The sequence below is a fragment of the Amborella trichopoda genome, chromosome 1, assembly GCF_054954075.1.
Source record: "Amborella trichopoda isolate Santa Cruz 75 chromosome 1, AtrichopodaSantaCruz75HAP2 v2.0, whole genome shotgun sequence".
NCBI classification, from domain to species: Eukaryota; Viridiplantae; Streptophyta; class Magnoliopsida; order Amborellales; family Amborellaceae; genus Amborella; species Amborella trichopoda.
Genome location: NC_142336.1, coordinates 24,228,688 through 24,248,630, shown reverse-complemented (window position 1 = coordinate 24,248,630; position 19,943 = coordinate 24,228,688). Strand labels below are relative to the sequence as shown.

At 46.2% G+C, this 19,943-nt stretch overlaps 1 protein-coding gene across 1 annotated transcript; it reads right to left on the bottom strand.

Annotated features, from left to right (window-relative positions):
• Positions 1 to 951: 951 nt before the first annotated feature.
• LOC148783754 (uncharacterized) lies at positions 952 to 7,564 on the bottom strand. Its single transcript, XM_088872079.1, has 4 exons — positions 7,407 to 7,564; positions 3,355 to 3,525; positions 3,006 to 3,092; positions 952 to 1,474 (listed from the first exon to the last, which is right to left on the bottom strand). Exons 1-4 carry the CDS (start codon positions 7,562 to 7,564, stop codon positions 952 to 954), a joined length of 939 nt encoding a protein of 312 aa, XP_088728205.1.
• Positions 7,565 to 19,943: the final 12,379 nt, after the last annotated feature.

The following is a 19,943-nucleotide window of genomic DNA, read 5'->3' as shown; positions in this document are numbered from 1 at the left end:
AGTTACCTACATAGCATTGGTGCCTTCTCACAACTTTGCTTGCACAGCTCCACCCCCACTCCAACAATGGCTGCCCACCCAATTTTTCCCAACTTGAGAGAGAGAGAGAGAGAGAGAGAGAGAGAGAGAGAGAGAGAGAGATGAAGGGGAAAATGAGGGGTGTGAGAGAGGGAAGAGGCTTAATTAATATTGGAGGTGGGGTGGCTTGTCCAAGTGGTGCGAAAAGGCTTACACATCTGAACACATGGCTTCAAGTTAGCATGCACTCTCCAAGTGGCGCTTACAACTCACGCATGCCAGGAACACGGGCAGCAGTGACCAGCCGGCGATAGCCAATTCTTCGCGTGGTGTTACCACTTGCGTGTGCCGTGCGCCCTTCATTTCACCGTGGGCTTCTTCCTTTTGCCGTGTCGTGTACTTTGCTTTGTCGCGCGCTTCTTCCTTTCGCAGCGCCGTGCGTCCTTTGCTTCATGGCGCGCTTCTTCCTTTTGCCGCGCCGTGCATCCTTTGCATTGCCACACACTTCTTCCTTTAGCCGCACTCTTCCCTTCTCTTTTTCTCATTTATCATCGTGCGCCTCCACTGTGCCCATTGCCGCGCAACTTCATCGAGCGCCTACCATCGCGCGACCACTCCTGTTGCTCTCCTCCCTTCACCGGGCGTCTACCAACGTCGTGCACACCATAGCCGCGCGACTCATGCTGCCACCGGGGCCATCGCCGCATGACACTTCTCTCCTTCCATCATTGCGTGGTCCACCCTCTATTCATCCCATCGCGCACTCAACTCATTCGACAGGGATAGTCTGGGTCCTTACATCATCTCCCCTTAAAAAGAGATTTTGTCCTCAAAATCATCAGTTACTCAAATAAATGGGGGTACTTTTCCCGGATTCATCTTCTCCCTTCCATGTTGACTCCTTTTTCGATTGGTACTGCCATAAAACAGGGACTAGAGGGATCTCCTATACAGATTCTCAATTGGCTGTTCCACATAAGTCAAATCTTCCCTAATCGGAATTGGCTCATACTTGAGAATGTGGGACGGGTTAGGCTGATATTTCCTTAACAACAACAAGTGGAAAACATCATGAACGTTGGCTAGATCAGGCAGCAGGGCCAATCGGTATGCCATGACTCCGAATTTCTCTAGAATCTCAAAGGGTCCAATAAATCGTGGAGCCAATTTCCCCTTTTTTCTAAACCTCATTATGCCCTTAACTGGAGACACCATCAGAAAGACTCGATCAACCACTTCCAATTCAAGGTCCCATCTTTGATTGTTGGGATAACTCTTCTGTCGACTCTGAACTGTTTTAAGTCTTTCTCGAACTAAAGCAATCTTCTCTGAGGTCTTTTGAACAATTTCAGGTCCTAACAACCTCCTTTCACTGACCTCGTCCCAACATACAAATAATCTGCACTTCCTCCCATGCAATGCCTCAAAAGGCGCCATCTGTATACTAGCCTGGAAACTGTTGTTATAAGCAAACTCTATCAAAGGCAGATGATCATCCCAATTTCCCCTAAAATCTATTAACACCTGACCTTAGCATCTCTTTCAGGGTCTGAATGGTCCTTTCTGACTGACTATCAGTTTGGGGGTAGAAAGTAATACTGAAAGTAAATCTGGTCTGCATGGGCAACTGTAGGCTGCTCCAAAACCTTGAAGTAAACCTAGAGTCTCTATCAGACACAATACTGACAAGCACTCCCTGCAACCTCACTATTTCCTTGATGTATAATTGGGCCAACTTATCCAAGGTATGGGTGGTGCAGACCGATAAGAAATGAGCATCTTTAGTGAGTCGGTCCACAATAACCCAACTACTATCATGTCCTATACTTGATCTAGGCAAGCCCGAAATGAAATCCATGGCTATGTGCTCCCATTTCCACTCCAACATACATAAGTGTTGTAAGTGTCCAGCAGGCTTCTGGTGTTGAGCCTTTACTTGTTGACACGTCAAACACTTATAAACAAACAACCCTACATCTCTCTTCATATTATTCCACTAGAACACTCTTTTTAAATCTTGATACATTTTCGTGCTCCGTGGATGTACTGTATATCGGGAGTAATGTGCCTCTTCCAAAATAGCCCTTTTGATCTTCTCATTGCTGGGGACACAAACTCGTCCTTTAAACCTTAGCATTCCATCATCGCCAAACACAAAATCCTCTTTTCTTTTTTACTTTATTTCCTTGAAGATTTTCATGAGCTGAGGATCTTCCTTCTGTGCTACTCGGATTTGCTGGAAGAGATGGGGCTCTACCATTATACATCAAATTATTCCTTTCCCTTCCTAAGGGACAATGCTGGATGTCATTCCATTGCATCTTCTTATAGTTTCATCTCTCGGACCATCATGTGAGCCACCGATACCACGGGCTTCCTACTCAAGGTATCTGCCACGACATTTGTCTTACACGGGTGGTAGTTGATGGTACAATCATAATCAGTGAGCAAGTCCATCGGCCTTCTTTGTCTCATGTTTAATTCCCTTTGAGAAAATAAGTACTTAAGACTCTTATGGTCAGTGAACAGCTTAAAGTGGGCTCCATACAGATAATGCCTCCAAATTTTTAAGGCAAAAGCCACAGCCGCTAACTCCAAATCATGAGCGGGATAGTTTTGTTCATATGGCTTTAATTTCCTAGAGGTGTAGGCTATAACTTTTCCTCGTTGTATTCGTACACACCCAAGCCCTTTGTGTGAGGCATCCATGTAGACTATGAAATCTTCATTCCCCTCAGGCAGGGTCAGTACCAGGGTTGTAGTCAGTCTCTTCTTTAATTCCAGAAAGCGTCTCTCGCAGTTATTGGACCATAAAAACTTAAATTCCTTTTGGGTTAGGCGGGTTAGGGGAAGTGCTATCTTCGAAAGCCCTCTACAAAAAGCCTGTAGTTAACCGGTGCGCCCCATGGTGACACACTTCAGGCCGAAGGCCCCTCTCAAATTTATTGGCCTTTCGTGCCTTAGAACTAATGATATGCGATGCATACCTGGAGAGTTCAGTAAACTTTGATGTATATTGCCCAACAGACATATTCCCCTGTTGCAACTCGATAAATTCCACTTCTTTCCCCTCCCTAACGGAGTTGGGAAATACTTCTCATAGAAAACTTCCAAGAAATTCTCCCAAGTAGTCACAATTTTTTATCCTTCTCGTGATTGTTTTACTGAGCTCAACCAGTGCTCAGCCTCTCTTTCTAGCATAAAGGTACTCAGCTTGAACTTTTACTCATCGGTACAATTAGAACTTCAAAGATCTTTTCTATCTGCCTTCTCCAGCTCTCGGCCTTTTCTACTCCGCCATGCCCAAAAAATTTTGGAGGTGCCATCCATCTGAACCTTTCTATTAGATTACTATCACTCATATCAGAGGCAGGGGTAGACGGGGCCGGTATAGCTTCTCTGATTGCTCGTGCCATGGCCCCCAAAGTTCTGACAAGTTCCTCAAAAGTCTCAGGGTTCTCATTGCTTGAACTCACGTTGTTTGTACGAGTCCTCGGTATCTCCAACCTAAAACATCAACACCCAGTTACTAGTTAAACAAAGAACTATCCTACAGACACTCATAAGACTCCCTAGGCCAAAAATCCTATCCTGGCTGCTCCGATGCCATAACTGTCATGACCCCACCACCCCTTGGCCCCACCGTACACCACCGGAGGGTGACAGAGCATAGGATCGCAATCATAGAGGTCGCGAATGTCACTCAGGTAGGAGAGACTCAAACTGTAAAAAACGAAATCAAGAGCACACAAGAAAGAAAACTAGAATAAAAACCACTCCAATAGGAGAAAATATCAAAAGTCAAGTATAGCCATCTCATTCATTCATTATCAAAGTCATTACAATTTTCTCAAGGCACTATTGGCCAAAAAAAATATACACAAAAAGAAATGTTCATCATAAATCTGAGATCACCAAAACATACTATGAAAGTCTTCATAGGACGGCTTTTCAACTTCTGAACTTCGAGCTTCGAGTTCCCAAAATGGCCACCCACGTTTGGTACAGATTCCACACTCTTCACTCTACAGTTATGAAGATGGGATGAAATGAGCTAACTAGCCCAGTAAGCATAGATGCACCATTGCATTCCCACTAGCGTAACAGTGATAACAACATGCAATGCACATATATATATACACATACATTCACAAGGTACCAAATGAAGTCCCTAGACATGCTTCTCAACATTTTAACAGTAGCATCATAAAATCAACCCCATATACAGTGCATAAGTCACAATCGCCTACTTAAAGAAGAACAGTAAGGGCTACAGATCACAATCACAAAACCAATAAGGCTGACTCCTGAAGTAGAAGTCTCATTGCTCAGGCTAAGCCAATCCTGTTGCATGAAACCTCTACCCTCATTCAAGAGGGAGGACAATGAGAAATGGGTCCCCCACTTCGTAATGTCCTCACACACATATATACACGCACATCCCCAACGCTCCTTGGGTTTTTGATAGGTAGTGGTCTTGCAAGACACGACCCCTTCCTTATACCCTTTTGGCGAGAGAGTACTACACTACCATTGGGTGACCCAATGCGTAGTGCCTATATAGATCTGGGGGCACGACCGTCCCAACTGATCACATCCTGACTCTCATCCTATCATGAGGAGTTAGGGAAGATCTTTGGTGCTAGCACCATCATTCACACAGTAGGTGCCCATCTTCGTATCACATAAGAAGCACAGTACCATCATTCACACAGTAGGTACCTATTCTCATGTAGCATAACATAATATGGTACAATCATTCACACAGTGGGTACCCATTCACATGTAGCATAACACCACATAAACAGTATGGTATTATCATTCACACAATAGGTACCCATTCACATGTAGCATAATTCGTGGTAATATCGCATTAATAGTGTCAATATCACGATAGAAAGGCAATATCACACTTAAGCATATAGCACAATTTCTGCATTCGTAGACCATGACATGTGTCACAGTTTGGGTCGTAACTCTTGGACCAATTAGAGTTTGAAAACGGTTCCAAATCAATTTTTGTACTAGACACACCAGTATTTCAAAAGAAGATGGTTTGAATACAGTTGAATCTTATTTGGTCCAAAATAAGGTGATAGTTATGATTGTCCAAAAGTCCGTTCCAAATAAGTTGATAGTTATGGTTTTTAGGAAACTGCCAACAATGACACATCTTCACAAAATGATGCATATCTTCCAATTTATGAGGAATTAGAAAATAATTTGTTCATTCAACTTTTAGTCCTTCCAAGGCTCTTTCAAATGATGTAGTTTGGTGGAAATTGGACTCCATTTAGTTGATGAAAGCAAGTGATTACAGTAGGGTTAGTACAAAATACAGGAAAACAGTCAAACAGTAACCTACCCACACAATTATAAATATATCTCCCTTTTTGTAACGAATTTCAACAAGGAACAAACATAAACATTTTTCTAGACTCACGTAGCTTTCCAATGGCTATGATTTGAGGCAAATCGGACCTTGTTTGGCTATTCAAAACCCTTTTAACAAAATGGGTAAGTTCCTGGAATTTCACAGTGGTACTAAGCATGCCTCAAGAACATACTCCATAACTTCAATCTCTTGCCAAAGAACATGATAATCATAGTTTCCTCACAATATAACCACATAAACATACATTTCTCACACAATCATGATTCACGCATTCACCTGTTCTTCGTACGGCTTTTCCACTTGTGCATGTCGTGTGCCCTTCATTTCACCGGGTGCTTCTTCCTTTCACCGCGTCGTGCGTCCTTCGCTTTGCCCCGCGCTTCTTCCTTTCGCCACGCCGTGCATCCTTAACTTCGCCATGCGCTTCTTCCTTTCGCCGCGCCATGCATCCTTTGCTTCGCCACACGCTTCCCTTCTCTTTTTCTCATTTATCATCGTGCGCCTCCACTGCGCCTATCATTGCGTGACTTCACCTAGTGCCTACCACCGAGTGACCACTGCTGTTGCGCTCCTCCCTTTGCCGCATGCCTACACTCGTCGTGCACACCATCGCCGCGTGACTCATGTTGTCGCGCGTGACATCACCGTACGGCTCTTCTCTCCTTCAATTGTCGCGCTGTCCACCCTCTATTCATCTCGGCATGCACTAAACTCGTCGCGCTGTCCACCTTTAAGGGTCCTAACACTTAAAGGTCCATGACTCCCCTCTTCCTCCCCCTAGTGGACCCTCCATCAAGGCCCCTTGCATGGTAGTACATCTGCTACCACACACAGCATGCACTCTGCTACTGGCAAGTCCCTCGCTAGTCATATTTTTGGGGTATGTTGCAAGGCTGCCCTGTCCACTCTAGCGTTTCCATCGCTTCTGAGGGCCACCACAAGGCTACCCCTTGAGGTCCTTCATACCTCGAACCTCTACACCTGGAGGCTCGGTACGTGGAGGCGGAAGTCCTGGGGTCTCCACTCCATGTACACACCTAAGAACTCATGGTCCAACCACTCGAGCCACAACTCGGGGAATCTTTTATGCTACCTCGAACTCGTGTTCAAGGCTAGGCCTTCTCGGGCTAAACCCTACACCCTCCATGCATCCCACAGCTTGCGACAGTGCCAGTTTGGCATCATCTCGAGCACATGAGGGTTGACCACTTTTTCCTCCCTCTCATCACACACAACTTCACCCTGTGAGATATGGGCTTCTACCCGGTCCCTCATAGACACAAGCTCGTGGGTCTCAACCTCCTAAGGTCGAACCAGTTGAGCAAACCGGGGCTGACCCCCAAGTCACCTGGATCGTTAACCCTAAAGTTTCACACGCACCGACTTTACAAGTTCCTCCCCGATCCCTACTGAGGCGGAGTCATGAACCAGCTCCTTCTTCTGTCACTCCTCTCTCACCAGGCAAGCACCTTGAGACCTGTTACTCAAAGGTCTTCCCTAAGAGTACCATCTTGAGCCAGCCTTAAGTTAGTTGTGCACACGTGCTTCACAAAGGAATTCAGGGCAACGACCTGATGTCGGACTGAGGCCTCTAGCCTCCAAGACGGAAACCTAGGTTTCTTTCTGTCCTTGAACCCCACTCTTTTCTCCAGGTCATAGACATGGCCCTCGTATGCTCAAGAAAAGTGGGGCAGTCCAAGCCGTAGGCTTGGTTCTGGAGTGAGGTCCATAGCCCCCTCAAGATCAAGCAGAAGAAAGGTCTGCAGATCCTGACTAAAGAAACCCCTAAGGTAGTTGAGCTTACCACCTTCGGTGACCTGCTGCCTCATAATCCCTTCTACCCTCTACACACTTCAGAACTTGAGCAGGTTCAAGAATACAGCTCGATGATCAGTGCCCAGAAGCCATAGTCCCAAGACCGTCGAGTGCACAAGGTCAGCATATAAGGCTCGAGTCCAGTCGGGGCATGCTCAGCCCCTCCAGACTGACTTACCATGCACGACTCGCCAACCCCGGCCATTCATTACTCCACTTGGCTCTGACCTTCCAGAAGAAACCATCAGTTTTATTAACGAGCAAGACAACGCCCAAGAAGAGCGAATGAACAGATTCAAGGTAATGATGCAGTCCATCCTCAAAACGGCGGAACATCTAGAAGCCTCTAGGTCCCCTTCTTCTCACCATGAGACTGATTCCCCATCTGGCGAAGACACAGTTCCCAAACAAACTCTCCCACTGGTCTCCCAAGACAGCTCTCCTTCTTGCAGGGTTTCCTAGATCGACATAGACGCCATGGTGGCCAATAGCTTCAAGAACAAGGTCCCGGGCATGCAAGAGGCACTGCTCTACTGGAAGTTGTACCCTTCATACATCGACCAGGTATTGTTTTCCCTGAACTATCGAAAAGGGAAGCTTCCCCTGTTCAATGGTACTACGTCCCTGCACCAGCATACTGCTCCCTTCCAAGCGGCCTGTCGAGAGGCGGTGACTGATGGGTGATTCCTCCTCCATTGATTCGTCGAGACTCTCTAAGGGCCAGCCCTCTAGTGGTATGCTCGGCTGCCTCTAAACTTGGTGCATACTTGGCAGGAAATGGAGCAGTTGTTCTACCAATGCTTCTACAAATTCCAAAGGAATGTGGAACCTATCGAGCTCCTCACTCTGACTCAAGACCTTGGTGAGCCGCTTGACAAGTTCATCGCTCAATGGAGAGAGCTGGCAACCTTCCATGCTACTCCCATGACTGAAAAAGAAGATGTCCAGAGTTGCATATGGAACATACTTCCTGAGATCGCCCTGCATGTTGAGGCCTCCAATACACCCTCCATGTTAGAGCTCACTCCAAAGGAGTCCGTATGGAGGGTTTGTTCAAACACCATGATGGATCTCGTCATAAACCCTCTGGCTCGAACTCTTGCTCCAACAATCAAGGCAACCAGCAGAAAGCAGTGATCAGTGCAGTCATCACCGTGACTAACACTAACATAGCCGCTCCTCAAACCCTGGACCTCTTCAAGGCACAAACATCTCAGGCCAGGGGCAAGTAGCAGTCCTACAATAAGGTCCCGTCCCCTAAAAACATAAAGCAAGTGACTTTTAGACCCAGCACCATAACAACATGTATCCTTTTGACAAGGAGTGGGTCCCTACACTACTTCAACTACTATTGGAGAAAAACATGATTCAGCTGCCAGAGGTCAGCACTCCAGAACAAGCTCGACAAGTGACACACGAAAGGTACTGTGCTTATCACAAGAAAGTAGGCCACCCCACTCACTAGGGACTGCTCTAAGCTCAACGACACTATCGAAGCCCTTATTAACAAGGATCAGATAAAGCTCGAAGAGTTAAAGAAGAATTTGGGGGGAATTAGGCTTCTCACATAGTGACAATACAAGAAGATGATGGGGCACCCATCATCCTCCGTGCACTATTTCCAGAATGCTCGAAGACGGATACGTCACGCCAAAGCCGACAAGGCAGCCCAAGTTCCTACCTCCAAGAACTGAGAACCTCTGGTGCTCGTATCACCTGATACGTGGCCATGACGTGAGCAAATGCATTGACTTCCACAAACTCTTGATAAAGAGATGCAGTAATGCCAGGAAGCTCATGGTAGCTCAGAAGGATGCCCTCAAGTCCCTCTTCCACCAGTGCAAGAACTCCTCCCGACGTAAGCCCCAGTAAGCGCTATGCTAGACCCTCTGCAGGCCCTCTTTGAGACAATGCTCTAAAAGGTCTCTTCACTCCCAAGCCCGTTAGGTAGCTTAAGTGCCTTGCCCAGGACACAAAAAACCTCTGGCACCCATAACACCAAGTATGGGGCCACGAGCCAAAAGAATGCTCTGGGTTCGAAGCTATAGTCACTCAGAAGGTGCAGGAAGGCCACATCATTTGCACCATTCTCCTAGAGCAATTCCAAGCCGTCACTCCCATATAAGAGAAAATCCCATTACTGGTCCCTTATGAGCATACACCAGACCCTTTAGAGCCCTCGACCTCTCAGCCCTAGGAAGTCTATCATGACTGAAGTAGGCTCAAATCCCTAAAGCGTGAGGTAGTCCACCAAGCTAGGAATACTCATCAGCCCGATATGGTAAACCAAACCCCTCCTCAAGGATCCAAAAGGAGACGAGCACCCAGGTCAGCTCATGGAAGGAACCACAACCCTTAGCCACCAATCGTGGAAGAGTTTCTCAGGCCCCTTCCTCCACTGCCAGCCTTACAAGACTTCATCCGAAGCGCAGCTTGCCTTATTATGTCGTCCAATCAGATGGACGTCCTTGAGTCATCAACAGCTCGGGAGTTGTCCAATATGGGTGACGACGCTAAAAGCACCCCACAATGGTCAAAGTAGGGGCAAGACCTAAAATACTTACTGCACACGTCCAATTTTGGTGATGACGTAAAAAGGTGCCTGAAACATTCTAATTCTTCTTCTTCTCCCTCCTCTTTTACTTCTTCCACAGGTGCAGCTCGACAGTACCCATACTTCAACACTCTGAACAGAGAGCTCGGAGGTACCAGCCTTAGTAGGTCACAGTGGAAGTGCCTAAGAAAGATACTGGCCTAGGAGGTTGTATTCTTGACAGTCGCCGATGACCTGTCAACCCAAGCCAAGACCGAACCACCCTCAAGCCCCTCTTCCAAAGAGGCCTCCCACATGGTGCAGATCTTGGAAGTAAACTCCAAAACGGGGTAAATGAACTTGAGATCGGAGAAGAAGCTACAGCCCACACCTCAAAAAGTCAAGGTCCTCAAGTTTCCTGATCCTTCACTTTTCCCTAAGCCTCAACCTCAAACCTCTACATCCCTAACACAAATACATATTTCCTCCCCATCAACCCAAACTGCACCGGCTGAACAATAATGTCAGCCAGTGTCACAAACCAAAATTCAACCAAAACCTGTTCCTAAGCATACCCTACCACCTACACCAGTGACTGGATTAGAAACGTAGAAGACTAATGAGGATATAATGAAATACGATGTAATTCGGCACTTGAGAAAGCTTTCAGCCCTTCTAAGTATCTATGATGTCCTTCTACTATATAGAGACTACCGTATGGCTCTGGTGCAAGCTCTTTCTAACCTAGAGGTATACGAGATTGAAGTGGAGCCCTATTTAGGTTGACTCAGTCATACTGAGTGGGTGTTTGGCCATCTCCTCTTCTGAAGATGACCTTCAGTTGAGAGGCAAATTCCACAATCACCCCCTTTTTGTGAATGGTGAACTACACGCCTCCCCTATGGAAGGGGGTGATTCCTTCCATGCTCCACCAATGCTTCAAGTATAGCCGAGATGAGAGACAACATACGTTTTATGCTGACAAAAGACCATTCCTTGTAGCCCAAATTCATTATGCTGATGCTAAGTACTATTTCACAAACCCCAAAAAAATAAAAGGATGATGATTGAAAGCCTGTGCAAGAGACAGGACCCTTGTCTCATGATGATGTTGAAGACTTGGGGCGAATGATCACGGAAATGTTCAAGAAGTGGAAAGACAAGGCAAAACCCTCCTTTTGATTCCTCTCTGCCCAAGTATACCTTGTCACCTCTCTAAGGTCATGGTGCCTTCTCCTGAAGGCAAAGCTTCCCCCTCTACCTTTACTTGTAATTCACCAGAACAAAATGGCAAGGTAGAAGCAACTCCTAAGACTGAGGATGCCCTGGAGGTAGACCTTCAAGCACCGAGGGTTACATATACGCTGGACCAACAAAAGGTTTGGCACGTCCCCATTGCTCTTTTTGAAGCATAATTGGCACACCAACCACTGAGGAGGGTACTCCAAATTCAATCTTCTTGGAACAAGGGGATCACCAGCAGCCAAGAGAAGGTCATTCACCTCTCAAAGGGGCTCTCGAAGTGGTACAGGCCGATAAGAGACAGCCCTTCGGCTCTCAGGAACAAGACTCCGTAGCAGAGCTGAGAAGCGAGGTTCGTAGCCTCCAAAATCAGTTGGAGGTTATGCGCATCGCTTCGAAGCACTTGAAAGAGTTTGTCCTTGAGACTAAGACTTGTAAAGAGCTCAAAAGCAATGCACCTGATATCGAAGACAAGGCTCCCCCAGATTGAAGTATTTACAGCGAACAAGCTCACCAAATAATGAGAACCATGAATTATGAACCCCTATCCAATCAAACACCAGCTGCTCCCCCATTCAAGGTCATTGAAGCCACGACAAGCTGTCAAAAGATGAAGCGAGGAGTGGGATATCCTTCTTCGTCTCACACTGTAAAAGGGCAAAAGCAATAACACTGAAGCAAAAAGAAGGAATTTTATTCATAAAGCAAGAGGATATCACAAGTAGGGGCATACAAAGAAAGTAAAAGGCTAAAAGGGGCATCTTATTTCTATTGTCAAACGTTTGTGTGCAACGAATGAAGATCGCTCAATTCCCAAGTTTAAGTCGATAGTAGTTCTGTTGTGTCCATTTGATCCCCATCTTTCATAGCCGCTGCCTGAAGAAAGGCAAACTTTCTAACCAAAGGAGGATATTCCCCACATATCAGTTGAGGTGAAAACGAGTATTTTTCTACCTCACGGGCCGTAGTAAGCATGCCTTCCAAATCATTGATGTTATATTCAAGAATCTCCATGTCATCCTCATTTTCAAAACATGTGATTTCCATAAATATCGAAGGAATCTCCGAGGGAAATATCTCAAAATATGGGTGAACAAACTGACGTATGAGCAAGTTGGTTTTGAGATTACCCAAGTGTACTGTCGCAGAATCTGTGACAGTCAAAGGCCCAGGGAAGAACTTAAGTAAGGGGCTTGATATAGGGATATTTCTCAATAGAAGCTAATTCTTCCAAATCCAGAATTGCCCTAGCCTGTTGAGCTATTTCAGTCACTTTCGTTTTGAACAAGTCTACATAGGGAACCATCAGCCTCTTTGCCAAAAAGGGGAACATATTAGCTCGAAGAAAGAAGACCAACGGAAAAGTTGATAAGCGGCTCTAAGAAGGTCACGTCCATTATCCACGGACACATTACGACGATTGAGCCTGGTAACTTGTGTAGGGAAAGGCATCACGACCTGTGATACGACAAAGCCCCCACGAATGCGCCAAACGAGATGATGAATAACTTGTCCCGAGAAGGAGGTAACTACAAAAGCTGAACCTATGATAGGTTCTCTTTGAGCAAAAGTTGTGAGGTCCTCTCTCAAAGTTGCAAGAGAAAAAGCCTGGCTGCCCATTACTATCAAGTCACACAGACCAGAATCACCCCGAGAAGGTGGTGGTGCCCCACCTTCATCTCTCCCTTATTTTCGTTCTCAGAGACCTTTTTAGAAGGGACTGGCATATTGGAAGCTTTCGAGTCCTTGACTAACTGCCGAGAAGACATCCGTTAAAGAGGATGTATCCAACCACCGTCTGCCCACAATCACAAGACACTGGCGGCGTTGGTCAGGACTATCAGCATCTCCCGACTAAAGATCTATTGTCGTCTCGCAACCAAGGGGCTATCGTCGTCAGCCGAAGTAAAGCACTTGATGCTGCTTGCACTCCAGCTGTTCACACGTGTCGCACGTACGGTGTACCACGTCCCTTGAAATCTTGGCACGCCACCTGACGTGCTTGTCATGCCTCGAATTCTCGTCGGCGCTTCCTCTCCTCGCCAGGAACTCATTCCTGTTCACTGGAAAACCCCCTTATCGACAGTCGAGGATATCAAAAGAACCACCAAAAAGCCCTTCCCCGCTTTCTACTCATTACCAGAGTTGGTGGAAAACCACCGAAATCCCCAGAAAGTTTCATTGTAATGCTGCGGATTTCCCTTCTCCCTTTTTCCACACATCAATAGTTCGCCACAAACTCACCAAAATTCCCCTGAGTTTTTCGGTGAACCCACTGCCACTCCTCCTTCTTCTTCTAATAACCAGAGGACCGTTAGCTCTTCTTACTTCTCTACATCCTCCCCTTCAACCTTGGACTATTGGAAAAGTACCACAACTCCAATAGAGCACCACTGTAAATCTTGCTAAGGCTTTGAGAAGCCCCGTTCCTTGCTCAAGAAGCTTGGCACACTTCGAAAATGTTTGCAATCACATCGTAAGGACTTGGACCTTCTGAAGCTCGCCAGAAAGCTCCTGAAGGCCTGTATGCTGCAAACTTTGACTAGGAAATTCTTGTCGGAAGTCTCATGTTAGAAGCTCCAGCTCTCTCTCTCTCTCTAAAAATTCTCTTCAACTATTTTACCCTTCTGTTAAACAGTGAAATGGGGTTTTCCCCCTTTTTTATACTCAGCAGTGGCACAAAATGCCCCTCACAAGTTTGAAAAGTTGCTCCACTCATCTTCAGACGGCAATAAGACTAGGTTGGGGTGGGTCAAGCTCGAGACCCGAAAAAGGCCATTGTTGTGCTCTTCACCAAGGGCTATCGCTGTGTACCTTCATCGAGGGCTGTCACCGTGCGCCTTCGTCGAGGGCTCTCACCGCATGCCTTTTTTAAGGGCTATCGTTGTGCACCTTCGTTAAGGGCTATCATTGCATGCCTTTATTAAGGGGAATTCACCGTGCTTCTTTCTTAAGGGCTATCGCAGCGTGCCTTCGTCTACGACCATCGTCGTGCGCTTCGTCAAGGTCCATCGCGGTGCGCTTCGTCAAGGGCCATCGCAGTGCGCTTTGTCAAGGATTTAGCATTGTGCGCCTCACCAACTGGCTAACATCATGCGACCTTCATCAAGGGCTTAACGTAGCGAGCGCCATCCAGAACATAGCATCATCCGCATGCCATGGAACTTCCATCTGGACATTTGTTTTGCATCTCCAGGAAGTTCATTCCTTGCACCTCAATCTCGCTCTTTACGAGTCAAGTCTCCAGTTACGGCTCGGTTCCCAGGAGAGTTAATTTCTTTTACCACAGCCACGGTCTACTTGCACGACCTTAAACTGTATGGTCCAAACTATATGACCCTAAACTGTAGTGGAGGTCTATTTGCATGACCTTAAAATTGCGTGATCCTAGCCGCATGACTTTAAACTACGTAGCCATGGTCCGAGCTACAAGACCTTAAAACTGTAACGCACGTCCTTGTAGTAAAACGATAAACATCGCAACAAATAATCCACACACATGACTTTAAACTGTGAACTGGACGCATGCCTTCTCCAGGTGTATTCCATCAACATCCTCAGTGGAGTTAGGCATATGCAAAAGAACAAGGGAGTCATGCTTACCCCTTCAATCCTCAATGAGTATGTTTCACACCAACACCTCAGTAGGAGTCACACCATATTGCGACCCACTACCCCCAGTGGGGTTGCATCTGTACTCTAGCCAGTCATTATCAGTAGAGTTACATGCACACCATTACTCATTATCCCCAGGGAGTCATACTTACCCTCTTAATCGCCCATGAAGTCTGCTTCCACTTACCACTCCTTGTAGGGCCATAATCTTCGTCCAAATCTTATGTATAACCTCAGCTATCTTTATCCCCAAGGAGTCAAATTTCTATCCACGGACCCATTCCCCATGTAGCTTCACCTACATGGTGCACAATGGTCCATGCTGCATGACCTTAAACTGTACAGCCTTGGTCTATGCTGCATGACCTCAAACTGTAGAGTTGTGGTCCATGCTACATGACCTTAAACTGTACAGCCATGATCCATGCTGCATGACCTTAATTGCATGGCCTTAGTCCATGCTGCATGACCTTAAACTGCATAGCCATGGTCCATGTTGCATGACCTTAAACTGTACAGCCATGGTCCATGCTACATGACCCTAAATTGCACAGCCATGGTCCGTGCTGCATGACCTTAAATTGTACAGCCTTGGTATGTGAGGCATGACCTTAATTTGCACAGTCATGGTCCGTGTTGCATGACCTTAAACTATATAGCCATGGTTCTCACTACACGACCTTAAACTGCATAGCCATGGTCTAAACTATATGACCTTAAGCCGTAGCGGATGTCTAGTTGTACGACCTTAAACTGCTTAGTCCTAGCTACATGACTTTAAACGACATAGCCACGGTTCGAACTATATGACCATAAACCATAGTTTACGTCCTAGCAACATAACATTAAAAGGCTCAGCATCATGGTCAGAACTATATGACCTTAAACTGTAGTGGAGGTCTAGTTGCACGACCTTAAACTGCCTGGTCTTAGTTGCATGAATTTAAACTAAGCAACCATGGTCCAAGCTATATGACCTTAAACAATAATGCACGTCTTGGCCGCATGACGTTAAACTTCTTTGCAAAGGTCTTGGAGGCATGACCTTAATCTTTCTCCCACATTCTTGCACACCCCCTTTTATGTGCATTTTCACGCACACTTTCCTTAACCAACCCATTCGTGTGCCCGCACCACCTTCATTGCTTCCTCAGTGAACCCATTCACTTCACTGCGACTATTCATCATTCTCCAATGAGTCGCACCCATGCTCACAAAACGGCGAGTCATCTCGCAACCCATACTCGTCGTCAGCTAGTGGGTCACCACTTTTCACCCACCTTTCATACATCTTCCATCTTTCATGGGCAACCTCGCACCATCTCCCCAAAGTGAATCAAATCCACCACCATACTCACTCCATGACTTCCACAGACTACCATTCATCACTATAGTGCGCGTCCTAGCCACATGATGTTAAAAGGCTTTGCACAAATCTTGAAGTCATGGCCCTAAACATCTTCACAAAAAATGGGCATGGTGTACACCTGGAGAAGGGAACGCCGTGAGTAAAACTGACGAACGGGAATGGTCACGAAACCATGAGTAAAAGAGTTCTGTGAAAACAAAAACCCAGGCATGGTGAAAACCCCAAAAGGGCATCGTGAGAAAAAACAGATGAAAAGGGTGGACATGATCGCAAGGTCATGGGTAAAAGAACTCAAAAACAAAGGAAGTTTGTGAAAACCATCATTACGGTGCCAATCTTAGACGGCGATGTCCATCTCCGCTTGCGAGAGGTCGTGGCAACACCTGTTGCCTTCTGTGAGCTTCCTTCAAGCGCTCGGTGCCTATCACCATCTGCGGGCATCCTTTACGCCCTTGGTACCTATCGTCGTTCGTAATCTTTCTTCGTGCGCTCGGTGGTTATCGCTGTGTGAAGGCTCTTCTTTCTTCCCACACTTACCACCGTGTGCCTTAGCAAGAATTGTGGTCGTGTGCCTCGCGAATGGCTATCGTCCCGCGCTTCACATGAGGCTATCGCCTATCGAGCAGGGGTGTACTGTCTTCTTGTGTTGCCCTAATGACTATGCTTAGCGCCGCCCATGGTTCATTGCTTGCCCTCTAGCCGTGAGCAGTAGTGCCTAGCATCGTCCAAGGGTCGTGACACTACTACTCCTCGATTATGGGTGCTGACACTTAGAGCCGTCGAGACCCCATCTCTTTGTCGTCTCATGAATTTTCTTCATTCTATTCTCACTTGACGGAGGGTGGACTCAGTTTAGTGTTGTCATAGCAATCTGGCTGTCGAGCAGTATTACCGTCGTGCTGGTCCTGGGTACCTTGCCCGTCTTGCTGCCGTACAAGATTAGGACAATCATGTCGATCTTGGTTTCGAGTAGTATTGTCGTCGAGTCGGTCCAAAATATAATGCTCGTGTTGCTACCAATCCGGGTTGATCATTACACTGGTCCACCTATCATGCTAGCCTCGTCCCCTCGTCGAGTACCCTCTTCTTTTCTCCTCTCGTTCAAACCTTCCACTTCATGATCACCTTCCACTTCATGATCACCAAGATCTGGGGAGGTGAGATATGAGGTACATAACCACCCAACAATGAGAAAAGATGGAGATTTTATTAAGTAAAGTTCGGTCCTTGTATAATGAGAGTATGTGATATATATAGAGTTATGTCCAAACATGGGTGGATTGAGCAAAATTAAACCTAATTGGTAAAGATTAAGATTTAATTGAATTAAATAAAATAGAAAAATAGGGTGCAAAATCACTGATTTGCCCCTTCCTAACAATTGTAAAAATTTCAAAACAATCCCTACGGCTGCCCTAGAACGTGCATGATCTTTCATGGATGACCCGGGGTTGCTCTGGTGCTCGTTTGTCTGAAAGATGATTGTTTTCTTGTAGGGCTCTGCATGGCGATTGATTTGATACCAACTTCGAGCCATGGATCGTGTTTTTAAGCAACGATCATGGGACTTGAATTTTGGATGAATCTTGCAAACTTCAAATCGATAGTGTGCTCGTTCCTTGATGTTTTTCCATGATTTCTTCATTGGATCACACTGGGCATGCCGTCACATTCACGTTCCAACAAACGCAGCTCGATTTCGTGCCCGGACGAAGATTTCATAACTTTTGAGTTTTGGTCGGAATCTAGAATTCTAGCATTTGGAATTTGCAGTCACTTCATCGGCTTCATGCACGAGATCCAACTGTTCATCATGTGCGGGGTTTGGATCAGCAATAGTCATGGGCCTTATGCACGCGATGCAACTGGCTTTATATCGATCAAGCTCACGAGCACTGTGATTTGGCCGCTGGAGTGAGGCATGATGCTGCTGATTTTTCTGCAACTTCCTTCACAGATCGACAACTTCTCTCTAGCTTTTCTTCGTGCGGCTTCATCACGGGGCGTGCCACATATCGAAACGCTCGTCTTAATGAGACGAATATGCTCACACAATTTGAACGTCATCCAAACTCGTGTGAGTGATATATGAGAATTGCAAGTCACTGTTCGTGACTGTCCCTTTAATAGTATTTAACTATAGGGTGGCCTCACGGGAATAGTGTGTGGCTCCTCTTGTTTTAGTGTTTTACCCGTAACTTTGTCCTGGAGTGACCGATTAAACTAAAACATGACCCATATGGGTTTTCAACTGTGCCAGATCTAATGGCAGTGATACCACATCAATTTGGAGCATCAAAAGTAGGGTTTCAGTTATAGGGGTCCGTTTCAAGGTGTGAGAGGCCTATTCTGTCAACACTGTGTCTCAGCCTGCGTTGCCTTAGACATGTCAGAATATGACGAAACTTGGCATGAGACCTTTTGGAGTCCTCAAGAAGATCTTGATCAGTTATGGGGCCATTCAGAGACTGTCAAAATTTCCACTGTTTGTCAGGCTTTAGTGACCGACTTCTCTTTTTATTCTACATTGGGGACCCATGGTGCTGAAAAATGTCTTCAAACAAGAAGCATTGATCACTTATTTCTGTTGATTTCCCCAAGAGTTGGAATGAGCATTGCCTGAGTTTCGATTGCTTTCTTCTCTTGACGTTGGGGTTTGAAGCTTGCCATGGTGTTTAAGGACACTCTCTATCCGAACTGCTTTAGAGATCAAATCCGTTATAGAGGTTGGGTTGGAAACCTCAACTTGAAGGGATATATCCAACCGCATGTTTCACACGCACGTTTGAACTGCATCAATTTCAGGCATGGGGGTAGCTTGATACGCAGCTAAATCTCTTCATCTTGCTATGAACTAGTTGACTGGCTCGTCTGGGTTCTGGGTCAATGTGAGAAGCTCGATAGTCTGGAATTCTCTTTGAACCTCATAGAAACTCTTATAAAATAATTGTTCCATTTCTTCCCAGATCTACACTAAGTTTGGAGGGAGTCCAGCATACCACTTGAATGTCGGCCTGTCAAGGGTTTCAACAAACTGATGGAGAAGAAGTTTCCCACCATTTGATGTCTATTGACATGCCGAATGGAAGTGGACGATGTGCTGGTGGGGCGAACTTGTGCCATTGAAGAGCAGGAGTTTCCCCTTCTAGTAATTAGGGGGAAAAGGGAGCTGGTCGATATAAGATGGATAGGGTTACCAATACAAGGCTGTATCTTGTACACCAGAAACCTATCTTGCTCACAAACTGTGAGTGACCATGGCATCAATGTCAGCTTGTGAGACCTGCGGAGAAGAGGAATAGTCATGCGCAGGAGGTGACTACTTTGGGACTGAAATATATGGATGAGGAGAATTAATTTCCTGGTGTGAGGAGTTCCCAGGTCGTGTACTTTCCATCAGGTCAATCTTCTTCATCCTCTTACAAATCATGTCCTCGAACTGATTCATGCGGTCTTCTGGATCATCATTGGGCTCGTTAACGACCATCACACTGACAATTTCCTCTAGGGGATTGATCTCTTGTGTGGTTGTAGGCTGGTGTGCTTGTCGGATAGGATGTGGCAGGTCGATCAGCATACCCTGACTGAGCTTGAGCCTTGTACGCTGATCTGGTCAGGACCGGTTCGCGACGGTCTTGGGACCGCATGTGTTGGACGTCTAGGTCGTCTCCTACGACGTTAACAACCATGCAGGATTCCTCCATCTTAGGCTTTGCCAGAACTTGTAGTGGATAAAAGGGATTCTCGGCCAAGGGGTCAGCAGGCTTGCTTTCCCCATGTCTCTTAGCTTCATCTCTTGGGACTATTCGAAGGCCTCTGTCATGTTCGGCTCTCAAGCTCTGGTGTACTTCCCTCCACAACTGAGACAGGGATTGTAATTGTGAAAGGTCCGCTCTATTCAAACATGAGCGAGCCGTCTCCATGGGATGCGACAAAGAATGTGGGTCAAGGAAAGG

Coding starts and splice junctions, on each gene's coding strand:
- LOC148783754 (XM_088872079.1), bottom strand. CDS start 7,564: ATGTTCCGCCGTTTTGAGGATGGACTGCATCATTACCTTGAATCTGTT. Junction 3,526..7,406: donor GGGTTGGCGAGTCGTGCATG/GTAAGTCAGTCT, acceptor TTGATGTTTTAG/GTTGGAGATACCGAGGACTC. Junction 3,093..3,354: donor GATAGTAATCTAATAGAAAG/GTTCAGATGGAT, acceptor CAACTCCGTTAG/GGAGGGGAAAGAAGTGGAAT.